The sequence below is a fragment of the Boleophthalmus pectinirostris genome, unplaced genomic scaffold (genome assembly GCF_026225935.1).
Source record: "Boleophthalmus pectinirostris isolate CB_2022bp ecotype Guang Dong unplaced genomic scaffold, ASM2622593v1 HiC_scaffold_15, whole genome shotgun sequence".
NCBI lineage: Eukaryota > Metazoa > Chordata > Actinopteri > Gobiiformes > Gobiidae > Boleophthalmus > Boleophthalmus pectinirostris.
The window spans coordinates 15,869,523-15,886,116 of record NW_026571070.1 but is presented as its reverse complement, the minus strand read 5'-3'; the positions used below and the strand labels follow the sequence as shown (position 1 = coordinate 15,886,116).

General features: G+C 36.6%; 1 protein-coding gene across 1 annotated transcript; it reads right to left on the bottom strand.

The window, feature by feature from the left end:
• Nucleotides 1-4,699: 4,699 nt before the first annotated feature.
• On the bottom strand, nt 4,700-14,943 carry sh3glb1a (SH3-domain GRB2-like endophilin B1a). Its single transcript, XM_020930565.2, has 9 exons — nt 14,746-14,943; nt 14,147-14,288; nt 13,475-13,603; nt 12,006-12,139; nt 11,307-11,399; nt 8,404-8,493; nt 8,188-8,288; nt 7,818-8,049; nt 4,700-6,007 (listed from the first exon to the last, which is right to left on the bottom strand). Exons 1-9 carry the CDS (start codon nt 14,806-14,808, stop codon nt 5,900-5,902), a joined length of 1,092 nt encoding a protein of 363 aa, XP_020786224.1. The 5' UTR covers nt 14,809-14,943; the 3' UTR covers nt 4,700-5,899.
• Nucleotides 14,944-16,594: the final 1,651 nt, after the last annotated feature.

The window sequence follows — 16,594 nt, the reverse complement described above, 5'->3', positions numbered from 1 at the left end:
TCTCTGGGACACAATTGTATTACTAATATTTGAACCATTCCTTTTTAAACTTCTGGCATAGTAGTTCTATCATGTGTGACTTCTTTGAGCCAGTCCCAAGCAAAGATAAATGGGGAAATGGCTGCTATAAAATGCTGAGACTTCACAAATTAAAATGTGAGTGACTTTACATTACTATTGGATATGGTTTGTGGTGCCATAATCAGAATGTGGTTCAATTCTATCTTCTTTTTACTCATACTATTGATGTGTCCTTGGGCAAGACACCACAATAACAACTCCCAGTAGTAAATAAGAGGTAGTTGAAGTGCTAGGGCAAGGGAAATATAACAAGAAATGCTTACTTTTTCCATGTACTGAGTGTTCTTGGTTTACAAACAGATTTAAATATGAATTTCTTGAATATAAAAATACACACTTTTGATAATTTCTTCCTCAAAGTTTGAACTCTGCTCCAAACTGAAAGAGGATTGGCTGTGGAGCTTTTAATAAAGCATAAACGGTAAAAAGTATCTATGGAGTATCTAGGTAAATTCAAAATACTCAAACAAGTAAAATTATCTATCAATGAAAAAAGTCTTCCCTTTCTTGATTCAAACATAAGATAACATAAGATTTTAAGATTAATTTTAAATGCAAACAGTTGTTGTTTTTCTTATCTTTAATGTAACAAGACGTATTTTTCAGCTTTAAGTACAAAAAGGTTTGTTCCACTGGTGGATAATATTACTTGTCATGTGAAATTTACTCAAATCAGTTACAGTTTTTATATTCGAGATTCATTTTAATGTAGCTCATGTATAAAATCTTTCTCTCTTTAAACCAGGTCAAACAAAACTACAACTACACACAAGCTCCACACTCGCCTCCACCCCTTTTCGTCAATGAACCCCTAATTAATGCAGCACTGCGGTTTAATTCGGTTGCTGTGAATTTGACTATGGCCGAACATTAGCGTGAACACTTATGCAGAAGTGATGTGATGCAAGCTGTAGCTATAAGCAGCAAAGGAAACTTGAAATTTCCTGTTTTGCTCAGATGTGCTGCAACTGCCCAGTTCACAATCTTGCGGAGGAGGGGCTTGTGGTTGTCTTCCCATCGAGAAATCAGCTCTCACATCTGGTTCAATCTTGCTGGATCTAAAACCTATATTTTGAATTCACTGCAAAGCTATTTCTGTTGGTGTTATTGGTAAAAGAGATTGGCTTAAGAGGTTATCAGCGTTGCAAAAGTCAGTAACAATCATTTGATGTGTGTGCTGTGGAGATGAACCGGAGGCCTAACCAAAAAGTAACCAAAATACCAATGTGGTGTTGTTAACGGTCAGGGTGGTTGGGAGTTAGCAAGAGAAACCAAGACAAAGTACTGTGGAAACTATAGATGCAAATGAAATCTAGATAAATGCTGCACAATACAGATTTAAAGATATACAAATGTAGCTAGTTCTAACTTATATGTGCGATAACACTGCTGGTGGTATTGTCATATTGGTTTCACAGTTCTAAATAACACATCTCGAAATGCCACTTTGGGTCATCATTTTTTCTTTCTTTGTTTTGTTTTTCTGAATAGTATAGCATATTCTCTTTCCTTTGCACTCTTTTCGACAGAGTTAGTCTCTCAACTTCTACTGAGAGATAGTTTTAATCATATTGATATACATAGTGGGGTGTTCTACCAGTTTGTCTATTGGCAGAATGTTCAGCAGTTACCATGGTGGTACAATGCACACACATTAGCAAATAGAGACACAAAAGTTTTAGGGTAGCCTGAAAACTCAAGACAAAATACAAAATGGATTTAAAGAGCACATATTCAGGATCAGTACGAGAGTTCAGGGGTTTATTTTTCAGGAAAAAAAGTGAGTGTGACTGAAAAACTGAAACTTAAGTAATAAATAACACCTGTAGTTGAATAAATGCAAGACACATTAGTTTAATGCCACAATGTGGACAATTTAAACTAAAGCATTATATCTCCATGGAGACAAACTGGTTGCAGGACCTCTCCAGAAATGTTACACAGTGTACCTTCAAGTCATTATGTAATTCTCAAAGTTAAAATCTTGTTTATATGTAATCTTTAAACTAACTTCAACTTAGTTCAGTTGAATTTTAGTTAAAATGTTGGCTCCAAAATGCTTCTAGCTAAATATATACCGATGTCATATCTTCAAAACCTCAAAATCAACCCTCAAATCAAAACCTTCTATAGAAATTAATAGAAAAATGAACTGAAATAAACAAGTATTTTACTCAGAAGAGGCCGATTTTGACCTCGATGACCTGACCTATTAGGAAATAAGAAACTTTTTTTTTATTTTTATCATTGGTGGCAAAGGGGAATTTATATTGAGTATTCAGTCAAACAGGTCCATAAATAACTTCTAATGCGTATTAAAAATGGAAAGTGTATTAATGTACCTCTTGTAACATTTTTGGTTTGACATTCAAAAGTGTGAAAAAAGAGGCTATGGGCTCTGGCCAAAAAAGCATTGTACTTCTTATTATGACTCATAGCACTGTGGCTTATTAAAAATGTAAATATATAAGACTTTTGGAATAATATTACACTGACATTGAAGGCTTGGAGTATCATGCTTGTGTAAAAGTAAAGACAAACATAAAGGTGACAAGATCTTTGAACAGTTTTGTATATTTTCACTGAGGGTTAAAGTTGCACAGTGTCCCTTTTTTGGAGGGTCCACTACTTGCTTCTGTCATTTCTTTGCTTGGAATATTCCGCAGTATGGCATTTAACTCAATTGTTTAACTACATGTATTTTTATTGCTCAAAAACTTCAAAACACGTCATCACATTCTAACTGTGTTGCCTCTTCACAGATCTGACTTGTAACTTTGCACAGCAACACCTCCTTTCCTCCATAGTAAGAGATAGATTTAATGCCATATCAGGATGTAACGATATCCAAAATTCTCGATACAGTATTATGACGATATGCATCTCACAGTATGCTATTTATTGTAATGATATAATTGTAGATAGGACGCTTTTTTGCTTTTAAAATACCTTGACAAGAATTTGGTGTGAATTATTAGTCATAATCTCAAAAATTCAAGTAAAAAACACATATATTCATGTTTGCTCTGAAAAGAATCATGGGATATGTAGTTTCTGATGTTTATTAGCTAGTGCTACTATAAAAAATGCATTTAAGCAAAGGAACTTGTAATTCGATATATTGTGACACCCCACGATATTATTGTGAGACTTTTGACGATACGTTATCATGATATTTCGGTTTTTGTTACATCCCTAATGCCATGCTATGGAACATTCTAACAATAACATCTGAAACAAGCAGCTGTGGGACCACACACCAGCAAAGTAACGTACACATTTAAGCTTGTATGGACTGTTTGAACTATTTCCTTTTTGTGTATAATGTCATATTTTATTTCAAACTTCAAAGGTTATTCCTAACATTGTATTTAAGCAACATTTAAGAGAAACCAAAAGGCAACTGAAAGAAGAAGTGCTTTTTCTCAGGCCTGTACAATATGCTCTGTGCAAAAAGCCAACTTTACTTCATGAGAAAATTTATAGAGAAATACAAAAACACCATAGACTGTGAAAACTATAGTGCCAATGACAAGGCCATGCTGCATTAAAGATGATAATCTACTTTACATTGATGACTTTTAACATTCAATTACATTATTTTTAGGGCGATTTTACTGTTTTACAAGCTCAGGACTCAGAGCTCTGTGTGAGCTCTTAGCCCACCACCTTGTATGTATGCAAATGAACAGTGCCAACCACCCACTGAATATAAGACTCAGAAGTTGTTTTAAATAGTCTTCTTAATTTTTATGGTGAGTTATTTTGCACCAAAAATATAAATTAGAAACTGGTTAAATGAGTGAAATGTAGATATATCCATCCATCCATCCATCCATCCATTTTCGTCCGCTTATCCGGGGCCGGGTCGCGGGGGGAGCAGCCTAAGCAGGGACTCCCAGACTTCCTTCACCCCAGACACGTCCTCCAGCTCCTCCGGGGGGACCCCGAGGCGTTCCCAGGCCAGCCGAGAGACATAGTCCCTCCAGCGTGTCCTGGGTCTTCCCCGGGGCCTCCTCCCGGCGGGACATGCCCGGAACACCTCCCGAGGGAGGCGCCCAGGAGGCATCCGGAACAGATGCCCGAGCCACCTCAACTGGCTCCTCTCGACGTGGAGGAGCAGCGGCTCTACTCCGAGCTCCTCCCGTGTGACTGAGCTCCTCACCCTATCTCTAAGGGAGCGCCCAGCCACCCTGCGGAGGAAACTCATTTCGAGCGCTTGTATCCGCGATCTCGTCCTTTCGGTCACTACCCAGAGCTCATGACCATACTCTCACCTATGAAATGTAGATATATTGTAACTGGAAATGACAGAAAACAGCCACAAAGTGCATATGAATGAGGCTGTGTACATTTAGCATGGAAAACTATGAACTAGACTATATTTAAGTCTAGATTTTTGTGAGGCCAACAGCAGTTAAGTGACTTTTATTGTAAGTCAGAGAGCCTTGAATCTCCTTCTGTTTCTTTCTAGTAGTTAAATTCAGCTGTTATAAAAGACATGTTGACAGATGGTACTATGTTAAAATGCATTTCAGTACCAGTAGAGTTTCATTATGTTGTCTCTGGCGCCACCTACTGACACTCTATAAACACAAGCATACAAAGAAAAAACGCATTTGAAAGCAAATGGACACACTTTTTATTTTAGTATGTATATTTTCTTTACAATATTTTGTTTATATTTAAAACACAGAGCATATGTGTAATGAAAGATGGACCCATAAATACTTTGGATCAGTGAAATGTAGGGATAGGTTAGTAATACAAAATACATACATACATGTAAAAACTGTTTCAATTACAGGCCCCTGGATTCATTAATTTTATGCCATGTCATGGTTTCCTGGTTCTAGTAGTCAATAACTTAAGATATATTATGGTTAGAATAAAAAGAGTCAATAGTTTGAAGAATTTTGAGGCACTGTCGTATTGTAATAGACACTTTATAATACTTTAACTTTTATGAGCCTTAAAAAGCATGAACTAAGACTTAATTTATAATGAACAAGTAGTTATTTTTAAAAGAATTACTCTATTACTCTATAATTAGTCTTAGTAACTACGTAATTAAGTTTTTCATTGCCAGTGCCAATAGTTAAAAATCCAGGGAAATCAATGGCCTCTAAGTATGCCGTCTTTGGACTAGAAAGTTTTCAAATGAAGCTTTAAACATATTTTTAGAAGTGCAAATATCAATCAGATCTCTAGTTTGGCTATTAATATGTAGTTAATAAGACTGTGCAGTTCTTTTATACACTCACTGATCATTCTTTATTCATGCTTTTTAAAGACTAATTAAAGTATAGTTATTATAGAGTGTTGAAATCTCACTATCCAATTGACTTGTTTTTAACTACAGTTTAAAGGGAAAGCAAAGGCACTAAACATGTTGGTAAATATTATGTCAAACTGCTAATACAGCACCAAGAAGTACAAATATCCTTTATAAAATAAGACTTAAATCAAGCTCTTTAAAATGTACTCACTGCAGAAATATTCAAGACGCAGTGAAGCAAAACTACTCATGTAAAAGCCATGGCCGTCTGAGATATACACTGTAAACAAATGCAGGTTTAAAATAAAGAGTTTGGGAGATGTTCAATCACTCAACAATTGTATGGCATCAAATACAAAAGGCACGTTTCAATTCATTCATAAACACTAGAGGGCGGTGTTCATCTGCCCTTCCTATAGTTATATTCAGTCCAGAGTATGGGTTAAAAGAGCGCCCCCTTGAGGAGTTGGTGGAAATGTCTGGAGAAGGTGCAACGCAGCATTATAAATATGAGATACACACAGAGCTGGCTGGGGACAGTTAGTTGAGGAGCTCCAGGTATGTGATGGGAACTTTTCCTTTCTGAGTGCCCCTCTCCCCCATCAGCCAATCAGAGTCCATGCCCGGGACACTGCTCACTGTGATCACCTGTATGGCACAAACAAGGGGTTACTATCGATACATTTTATATTTCTAATAAAAAGAAACGTAAGGCAGAGGTCCACTACTGGAGCAGTGTTTACCATCAGGGGAGGTTATAGTTGCCCACACATTTTGTCATTCAAAATCTATTAAAATTAGGGCTGTATGGATAATTGCAATCAAATCAAAATCACAATTTGAATGGACACAATTAGCAAATATCAAAGATAGAATTTTTTTTAATGTATCATCAACACATTCTGCTTTACTCTGGATTAAAAAAAACACCCTAAAACACCCTGTGGTTTAGATCTGTACAAACATGTTCAGGAAGGGGATTTTTGTATTAGTTTGTCAGTGCATATTTCAGTCATTTTGTCAGTTCTCCTGGACAAATTATTTCAAAAGTGAACATTTTAATCATACGTTGCAAATCAGATCACAGTTGTAATGCTCATTAGGAAAGTTGTAATTAGATATTTTTTCCCAAATCATTCAGTCCTAATTAACAAGTAGAAGAATATTTATAACATTTTCTTCTTTCTTATGTTAACATCGACATATCATCTTATAAAAAAATTTTTTTTTAAATTCTGCTCAAAAGGTTCACTATGTAACTTTCCTGGTTGAGGGTCTGCCACCTGCCTGTCTCCGTAGAAACGTAGTTATTGCTTTGCCTGGAAAAGTTATGCAATATGCAAGACCTTTTAAGATGAACTAGCACCAATAAGTGACACGCACAATTAATTCATAGAGCTGCCATACTGGAATCAATCCTGCATTTGCCCTTTTTCCATTTAAGAGCAGATTTTCCTGGTGCCTCTGAGTTGTCCGGATTCAGCAGTTGCTTGGTTTAGAATAAGTTGTGAAATTGATTTGCTCAGCAGAGTACAGCAGCTGACTCACTACAATGTGGGCCTGGAAAAAGCCCCTAAACATGAGGTAATGCTGCTTCACTCCTAGGCCACCACAGAATGGTAATGGCCAGTTCATACGATTCCAAGAATGGGAGGGGCTTAAGTTTCCATCAATGGACCGTACTGTGCAGAAACTGTTCCAGCGGTCACGCAAATTTGACTTTTACCACTTGGATAGAAAGAGCTCAGAGAAGCATTTGCTACGAAAACACATGTCAGATCCAACTTAATGCACCACAAGGGTCTCCTAGACAAACTCTAAAATCTTTACAATCTCAGTGATACCAAAGACTCCCCAAGCAAAGTGCAAAGGATTTTATGGATAATATATTCCATTAAGAAAGGTATTTCTTTGAGTAAAAACAGTAGTTTTTATTGCTTATTTGTGCTCAGTCTATCATCACCCACCAGGTCAGGGTTAAAAGGAAAATATAATTTTTTGTATGCCTTTCCTTTCAAATTCACAGAAGCTCCTTTAAAGGAGCTGTATTTCGTTGTTGTTTCCTCATCACTATCATACCTGGAGTTGTGTTTTTTTTTCCATTCACACGTTTAACACACAAACCCTGCATATTTAGACTGAGTACATCTCTCAGACAGAAAACACTATGTCCCACCTTGTGATGTCATGTGGTAATACAGGAAGTGCTCCACTGTGTTTTAAAACTTCATACACCTTCACTAGAATTATTTGGAAAATTTCAGACCTGGAAATGTCCATCTCTACTAAAATGAAGGTAAAAGGCAGCCATTAACATGAAATCTACTGCTTCATCGCATCACAAGATGGAACAGAGCATTTTGAGCTTTGGACATGTAGACAGACTAATAATGCAGGATTACTCAAACACTACAAGATCTTGGTGATAGTCTTTCATACACTTCTCCCACAGTCTCACCTCATCAGCGAGCAGAGACAACTCACTGCTGCTGGCGGCATCATAGTCGTACAGGACCCTGGCTTTACGACTGCCGCTGGAGCTGCGAAGTTCATGAAAGCCTCCAGAGGGAGCGGAGCTTCCACGGCTCGGGTTCGGCAGAGAGGCGGACACCGGGATCGTCGGCACGGAAATACTGCTTGCCCCCGCAGACACGGAAGACTGGTTATTGTTGGAGAAAGAGGAGGGGAAACTAGAGAAAAAAAAAAATACTGTTAAATGATATAAAAGACAATAAAGTGCCTCACTTATTAAACACTAATATCTAAACCTTATGTGAAAAACTGGAGAACTGAAATCTTTATAATTTGTAATGTTAATTTTGAATTACCTGCCCAGCTGTTTTTGAAGGTCCACCATGTACTGATAACACTGGGCGTAGTACGTGGTCTGGGCCTCTACAAAGTCATTCAAACAGCGCAGGTGATGTGCCTGAAAAACACAATAAGAAATGAACCTTTGGCACAAAACGCAATAAATGAAAGCTAAATATTTTATAGAAAAATTATGATGTTTTTTATGTATAAAAGGTTCAAAGTGTCCATACATGAGTGCTGCTGACACCTTCTAGCAGCAGTCTGGTGATCTCTGCCTGTCGATCAAACTCGCTCTGTGTCATTCGTAGCTCCTGTTCGGCCTAAACACAAAAACAGAGAAAAATGCATTTTACTGTGTTCCAGTTGTACATAAGAAACTACTGGAATTGTGTGTGGTATTGATAAACAAGCCAAAAATAATAATAATAATAAATCACAAAAACAAAACTTCAACAAAATATCTGTAGTGACTTCATTCTCCATTCTTAACATTGCAAGTGTCGAACTAAAGTGTGGCTGCAAACTGGCATCTTGAGACCAGATTTCCAATAAATAAACCACACCAGATTTTGTACGAGAGAAGAAGAACAAAAAGAAGAATGGCCTTACTGTCCTCAAATACACTAAACATGGTGGGCTGAATGACTGTGGACTAAATATCTACATTTTCAATAGCAGTAGTTTATAGCAGTAACTGGTTGGAAGCATCTGTATGTTAAAGATGGCACAGACTTAGACCAGGAGGAGACAGTGCTACAAAAGGTTTTACTGCAATTTATCTTTTTAAAATAAACTGATCCAGGGGTCTTACATTTGAGAAAAGACAGAAATATGAGCTGATAAACTAACTGATACTTGTGGTGCTAATAGTAAGTATTGCCCTTTCTGAAACTTGTTAGACTTTAATCTCAACACAATTTTAGACCAATCTGACCAGAAAGAGCAGATTTAATAGGAACAACAACAAGTGAGCTGACTTTGTTCGGTTAAACAAGTCTGTCACACATAAAATTAGAGTCACAAGTTAGTCACTCTCACCTTTTGTTGAAAATCAATCTTCTAAACACGACCATGAACGCTTATATTGATCACACACTCCTGAAAATGTGATGTTTAAATCCATTTTGTATTTTTCTTTTTAGTTTTCAGATTATTTAACAACTTTTTTGCCGGTGTTTGCTAATGTGTGTAGAGTATCGATACATGCATGCATACATACATACAAGGATCATGTATTGTCTTCAAGTTACATATTGTTATTCAAATAATTGCACTATTTCTAACTTCTAACTTCTTCTATTTAATTGCCGCCATACAAATTTTTATTTTGATAATTCCTTATTCTTACAATGAGAAGAATATTTTGTTTAGTCAAAGAGTGTATTAAAAAAAAAAAAATCATCCGTCACATTCCACTCACCTCGGTCACTTCCTCCGCTCACATCTGCAGCTTAGAGTTTAAAAACAGTGACACAGTGGTTAGAGCTACAGCTGCCTCACCAGCAGACAGCCAAGACTCAAAAAAGCACCAGAATTCACATTATATTGCTGTTCTTTTAGTTGAAGTAATTGAAACTAACACAAAACCAGACCTAGTGTAATAACCATAAACCACAAGAGCATAGGTGAGATGTTTCCATGTCTCGGTGAAGTTACTGTGGTGTTTTTGCATTGTTAAATTGTCAAGGTCATTACAAAACCCCGTGTGTTGACAAGTTCCTATAAACCACAGCTGTTAACATGCCAAAAAGAATAAACAGAATAATAGTTCTGAAGTTAAAAAACTCACCAGATCTCAGATGGGATTTCGTGGAAAAATTAAACTCAAATGCTTTTAATTTACGGCTGCAAAATACCCCTGTTGTGAGGCGATATGTCCATTTATTTTACAGAGCCCTCAAGACTGGCTTGGACTCAACATTAATAATAGTAGTTTAAATCAATTTTACACACAATTTGGAAAGGGAAGTGGGCTTAAAAAGATTTCACAAAGCAAACTTTTGAGAAGAGACGTAATTAATGAAAACAGAAATAGCCATTTACAGGAATGCAGGTCTCAGATTCCCAAATTTTCCAGGCAATTACCAATGTCTTTAGAGGCTAGACTACACACTCAAGTTACACCTCAAATATGGAGAGTTTTAAGTCTAAAATCAATGGTTGTGTCACAATATATTTTGAAAAGAGCGTGAAACCATACGGCCATTAAACAGGCAATCAAACTAACTGAATTCAAGTGAAAAAAGCTTCTGTAGAAACAGGGGGCACTGGGGTGAGAAAGAGGAAGTCGACTCATGTGATACAGGCCAAAACAGAAACATAACGCCCGTCAATCATCACAGAAGTAACATACTGGTACATTCAATATTCACTAGTCACTTTGTACATCTGAGTTGTTGGTACACTTAACAATGAGTTATTTTACTATAATGAAAGCTGGATAGTAGTTAGAATACATCTGTGTTGAGATGCAGGATCGATTTTAAACAACATTATAGCCTAAACAACAGAAGTATATTTCACTATATAGTGCATTCACACTCTAGTTTGAATCTGGTTTGAGTTACAGTTACAGACCTGTAGAGTTTGTTTAGTCTCAGTATTGAACTAAATTTGCCATCTTATTTGTGCAAGTGTACTTAGGCCGGTCACGATAATACATTTTGAAGTGCGATCTATTGCTGCAGTAAATATAGATGATAAATGATAATATTAAAACTCATTTTACTACTACTCACTTTATCTACTGACAAAACAACTCAAGACCACAATTAACCACCAAAAACTATTTTAAATCTACACTATTGTTAAAAACAGCAGAATACAACACTTTAGTATGTGGATTGCATCTGTAATTAAGTTATGAATTCAACTTTTATGGCTTTAAATCTTCTCATATAGCCAAAAAATAACTATAAATTTCCAAGTAGTGCAAAGAAAATGTACACACGATAAATACTGACCTCAAAAAATATTGTTCCGGCTAACATATATTGAACAATAAGTAGGTACATGGGGAAGAACTTTGGGGCAAAAAAAATTCACAGCGGCCAATCAGCAAAAAGATGTCAAAATGTCATCTCAAATTATTATAAACAGTTCAATATCACCTAAAAGCTTTCTCTGCACTTACTGCGGCTCTAGCGTCCGTCATCCGCGCTTTCTTTAGCCTTGTTTTAGCTGCGTCCAAATCCAGACGCTTAACCTGGAGCAACTTTCTCTCTTTCTGCAAAACAAATAAAATATAAATGATTTAACTTTTTGAAAAATAACATTAATTTGCATTCACAGCTGTACAGTGCGTGGGCGTGTTTTCTACGAGACAGACATTGTTGGAGAGAAAAAGCATCAGCAATGACAAAGAGGCAGGAAGGGCTCTGGTCACAGCTGATAAGGACTTTCAAATACATCCACATTAAAATGAAACTGAAACACGGCCATGAGCACAAATATGTGGGAGAATACAATACGCTTACACAAGAATCACTTCGACATTAAAGGTGCACTATGGAAACTGCCTGCATGTATTTCCTGGGTTGTTCCACAGTATGGCATTAAACTTGTCTTGTCACGTTTATTCAGTTGTTGCTATAGCTAAAAAGTACCTTAAGAAACATGTATTCTTACTGTGAGAAGGGTCACTTTTCCACAGATCTAACCTATAACTTCACCTTCACCTGGTTGTTTCCATGGAGACAGATAAGTGTATGCCGTATCAGTTAGTGTTGGTCTTTAGATAATAATAATGATTCCCTTGTGCATTTTTGGATTTATAAGTCAAACAGTTTCCATTTAAAATCAATAATAGACCATCAAACAAGAGCCAACTCACCAGGATGGTTTTGAAGTCACCTTCCAGAAAGTTCCTAAAAGGGGTGAGGAAGTTGATGGCAGAACTTTGGATTAACTCTCGCTCTGCTCCTCCAATCTGTTTTTCCGTCTCACCACATTTGATCAGAGCATTTCCTGCAAAGGCACAAAAAAACAAATTACTTCACAAACTCTTATAACACTAAGCAAAACAGTATACCACAGTGGAAAGTCTCAACATGAAAATGGTATGTGATTACGGCACGGAGAAGAGATGTAAGGAATGATAAGATTAATATGTGGGTCCTCAATTATTCTGTCTTTAGTAGATGCTGATGTGTATGAAGTAGTTACCTAACCAGCCATAACCAATCACTTCGACAAAACTTTACAAAGACGCATTGGTATCCTCGTATCGTATTCTATCTCTCCGATTCGAGAGGGCATGATTGACAGGTTTACAAGTTAACCAAGAGACACATGCTCGTTTCACATCAAAAACAAACATGGCTGCTGCTTACACATAAATTTTTTTGAAAAAAGCTACATAAAGGACTGTGAAACGCACAGATTTTTACATCAATAAACAATCAAAGCACAAAACTATTACTTATCTCAGGTAAAAGAAGTTATATCTGTTGTTCTGAATGTTAAAATAATTTTCAAGAGGAGGGGTCTTGCAATTGAGAGACTTCTTACAAATTAAGGGCTGTAATTGGAGATCGTCTCAAGTTTGGACGGAGTTTTTTCACGCTCTATGGTCCAGTTCCAGTCCCTTCTGGTTTCGATCAGAGTGTAGAAGGGCCTGGCTGGTCAGGCAAAGGAAAGGGTGGATGAAAAACAAATTCTTTGATATTTCATTGAACACATAAATTAACATCGAATTTCAAGTGAAAGTGTTTGGAGTGAGGGAAGTCCCAGAGTCCCTGCTGAGACTACTGCCCCTGCAACTCGCCCCTGGATATGCAGAAGAAAATGGATGGATGAATTTCAAGTCAAGTTGTTTTCCTTTCACAATAATCACAGCAATAAATTCTAATAATGCCACATAGCCAGCTTTGCATGAGGTTTAAAAATGACTTCAATCTAATACTTAAAATACATTGAATTAATAAAAACATGAGTTGAAAGTCTAGAACATGTGGTCCTCAAGGGCAAGGCTGAAAAGCTAACAAACATTGAAGGTGACCATGCTTGTAGTATAAAGACGTACTCGTGATAAGAGGTCAAGAAATGTCAGAGGCGCCTTTTTGAACTGCTTTTCACTCTATCACAAGTGCCTTTTTATACAACAAGCATGATCATCTTCACTGTTTGTTAGCCTGAATGAATGTGAGAAAACAGTGCAAAAACAAACACTGAATCTAAGTGGGTGTCGGTGTAATCACACCAAAACAAAAGCCAATACACAGAGGCTGTAATTACAAGTGTATGAAATTACAGCCTTATTTTCCAGTTCCTCTTTGTGGTGTTACTTCAATAGTTTCTCACCGTACGCTGTCCCAGGACCAAACTCATTCCCAGCTTCGATCATGGACTGGCCCAGGAGCTCATGGTTGTTCAGCCGCGTGGGGGCCTTTTTCTCCAGCTTCTCGTACACGAATTCTTCTAGTCGGACATCTGCAGCAAGAAAATTCAATTACAAGTCATAAGATTACAGTTAGGAGGAAATTTGTCGGGGAGGGGCAGTACACAGTCCCCACACATTAAAAAGCATTACATGACTCCCATAAACTTTAATTAAAAACAAAATCTAAACTAAAGTAATTCTCCTGCATATTATAATAGTTTAAGGGTTTTGAATGTGGTGAAGTGGCAAAAGACGATAAGCAGATGGTTCTATTGTTTATTTTTTCTTTACTATAGTTGTCGTAAAAAAATATGGCAACATAGTGTGAGGATGCACAGCTGGGTAAACAAATACACTACAAAGAATGCCCCAAAACACATTATGCTTATGTTTAAGATCAAATTCATCTAACATGTAATAATTTGCCCACGAAATAAACACAATTATTAGTGCCAAATGCTTGAGACCTATTATGCTGGTTTAATTGAGTTAGTATAAGATGCTAACAGGAAAAAAAAAATCATGCCACTATCACTCTACTACAGATATGTTAAGTTTACACTGAGAAGATGAAAATGACAATGTAAACTTACTTGGATTGGGCTGTAATAGCACTTCTGTTTGCTTCATAATCCGCTCTGTCCATTGTTTGGTGTTTTCTGCTCGGATCAAAAGGTTTTCCAAGTGAGCATCCAACTCAGTCTTCTCAGCCTGGCCAAGTTTTTCCTCTGTAAACTAAAACAGGAAAATACATTGTGAGAATACTTTAGTGATGCGCTAATGGTAGACACGTTTTTATGCATCTTATAAATCATTAGCTACAGCAAATCCTAACATTTATTCCTCAAAACACAATTGGTTATTTGACCAAAACTGCTAAAGAAAGTGATCTAAAGTCTACCTCGTTCCTAAATAATATTACATTACGGTTGTAGAGGCCTGCTTAGTGGTATCTATTAATTTGTGACTAATACTAAGAAATAAATCAAGCCTTGCAATGATCTGTTCTGAGGTTTGTAAAATATACACTTTAACTGTGCATCTTTTATCAGTCTGAAGTCATGCCATAGGTAATAAGAGATTTGTAAGCTTTATAATCACAATGTGGACGACCCTGGAGCTAATGCTACTCGGCTATGCTAAAAGCTAAGTTGGTTAGCGTCAACTTCCACAAAATAACGCGGAAACTTACTTGTACCGCACGGCTCAGGAAGGTACCGGCGTCCGCTGCTAACCGCTTCACGTTAAAATCCATGATAAAAACAGCACAATAAATATACAGTACAAATGTTTCCTTGTGCTAGGCTTTAATCTCCCATCTCAAAAGAAAATGTCATTGAAGCAACTTTTTTGCCCGTAGTTCCACCCAGCTGTTGAGTCTGCCAAAGAGCGTGTAAACAGCAAGATGAGGTAACTATTTGTCCAAACGGCGAATAAACTGAAACATTAAAAAAACTACGTAGCAGTGTCAAAGTTAATATTTACACATATTAATTGCATCAAAATTTTGTGTTGTTAACTATATTTTAGTATATTTCAAAAAGTCGATAGCTGGAATAAGTAGTTGGAATAATAATTGTGGATAAGCGACGACATTACCACAGATAACAGTAGTATCTTGCCTAATAAATCAATTTGCTGTATTGGGAATATTTTGCAGAGTTCGTGTCATGTGGTGTTTCAGGAGAGCGAAACATGTAATAAAATTGCAGGAAAATGACTGTGATAAAAATAACCTGGATTTGAATTGCGAAACAAAGCCTCTGTATTGCATTTTATTATCTTTCATGCACTGATGCCTAGACAGTAGATAGCCTATTATAGCAACATTTTGAGGACTTCCCATTGACGTTATATAACATTCAGTTTTAAGTTGTTATTCATTAATAGGCTATTTCAAGTCTATGCTAGGCTGTTTAAATCCCATTGAACTACTGTTTCTGATGACACTGACAAAGTCTGTAACAGCCCATTAATAAATAGTTAATGAATCCAATTAATAACTCAGGAAGCTGTTTAAGTTAATATTAATAACCTACAATAAAAGGCTATTGACTAACCACAACATATTGTGTATCTCTCCTCAACTTTTGCACATGCATAGTTACTTGAGGTCTGGTTGTGATTATAACACCAGAAGCTGCTCCCTGCTGTGAAAGGAAGTCAGGGCCACAGGGCACAGAGAGAGCTGGGATTACTTTGTGTTAAAAGACTCAGACCCAAGTTTAGCCTTTTAGATGATATCAAAAGGTTTGTTCATCCATTGTACATTTGTCACTGTATAACCAGGGTATGTATGTATTGTTAGTCATGTTTGAAATCTTTTTGTCATAACAATAGCCTACTCATCATTGAAAGTTTGCTGGATGTCCTTCTTTGGGACAGGAACAGTAGCCTATACATGTCTAAATTCATCACGTTCTCTGCTCTAAAATAATTAAATCTCTAAAATATCTAATCTAATTTATGTGTTCTTTAAAGGGGTCATATTATACAATTTTTTTATATGTCATAATTGGATCATTTCAGTTCTGAATTGCCAGTCTTTGCAAAGAAAAGGTAAAAAGCCACTACACAACATCAACCATTTGAAACAGATCATTTTGAGCGTTGGAGATGTAAACAGTGTCATATGAATGCCTGTGTTTCATGGTATCTTAAGTGTAAAAAAACATCTGTAAATGAATAAATGCCAAACAAAAACAAGGCAAAACAATCAAATCTCCATGGAAACAAGGAGGTAGTGGGCCCTCTACCAGAAAAGTTATACAGTTCACCCTTACATCTCACAAGAGTAAATTTTGTGTAATATAATACCTTTGATAAGTAATTCAGGGTTTAAATTTCATCCAAATGTTATTATACTGAAGGACATTCAGTAGTTCCATTTTCATTTATCTATCTACTGAGGATTTACAGAAGCCATAAGAAAACTGCATTATGTCAGTGATATCAAGTCTCTGGCACTGTTTCATTCTTGGCCACCTTTTTACATTGCTGGGGCGTTCACAGGAGTCAGCACTTTTGAAGAAGAGGCTGGA

Excerpts from the sequence above, each read along its gene's own strand:
- sh3glb1a (XM_020930565.2), bottom strand. The coding sequence starts at position 14,808 with ATGGATTTTAACGTGAAGCGGTTAGCAGCGGACGCCGGTACCTTCCTG. Across the intron at positions 14,289-14,745 it reads TCCTGAGCCGTGCGGTACAA|TTTACAGAGGAAAAACTTGG; the intron begins GTAAGTTTCCGC and ends TTCCTGTTTTAG. Across the intron at positions 13,604-14,146 it reads GCTATTACAGCCCAATCCAA|ATGTCCGACTAGAAGAATTC; the intron begins GTAAGTTTACAT and ends TTCTTGCTGCAG.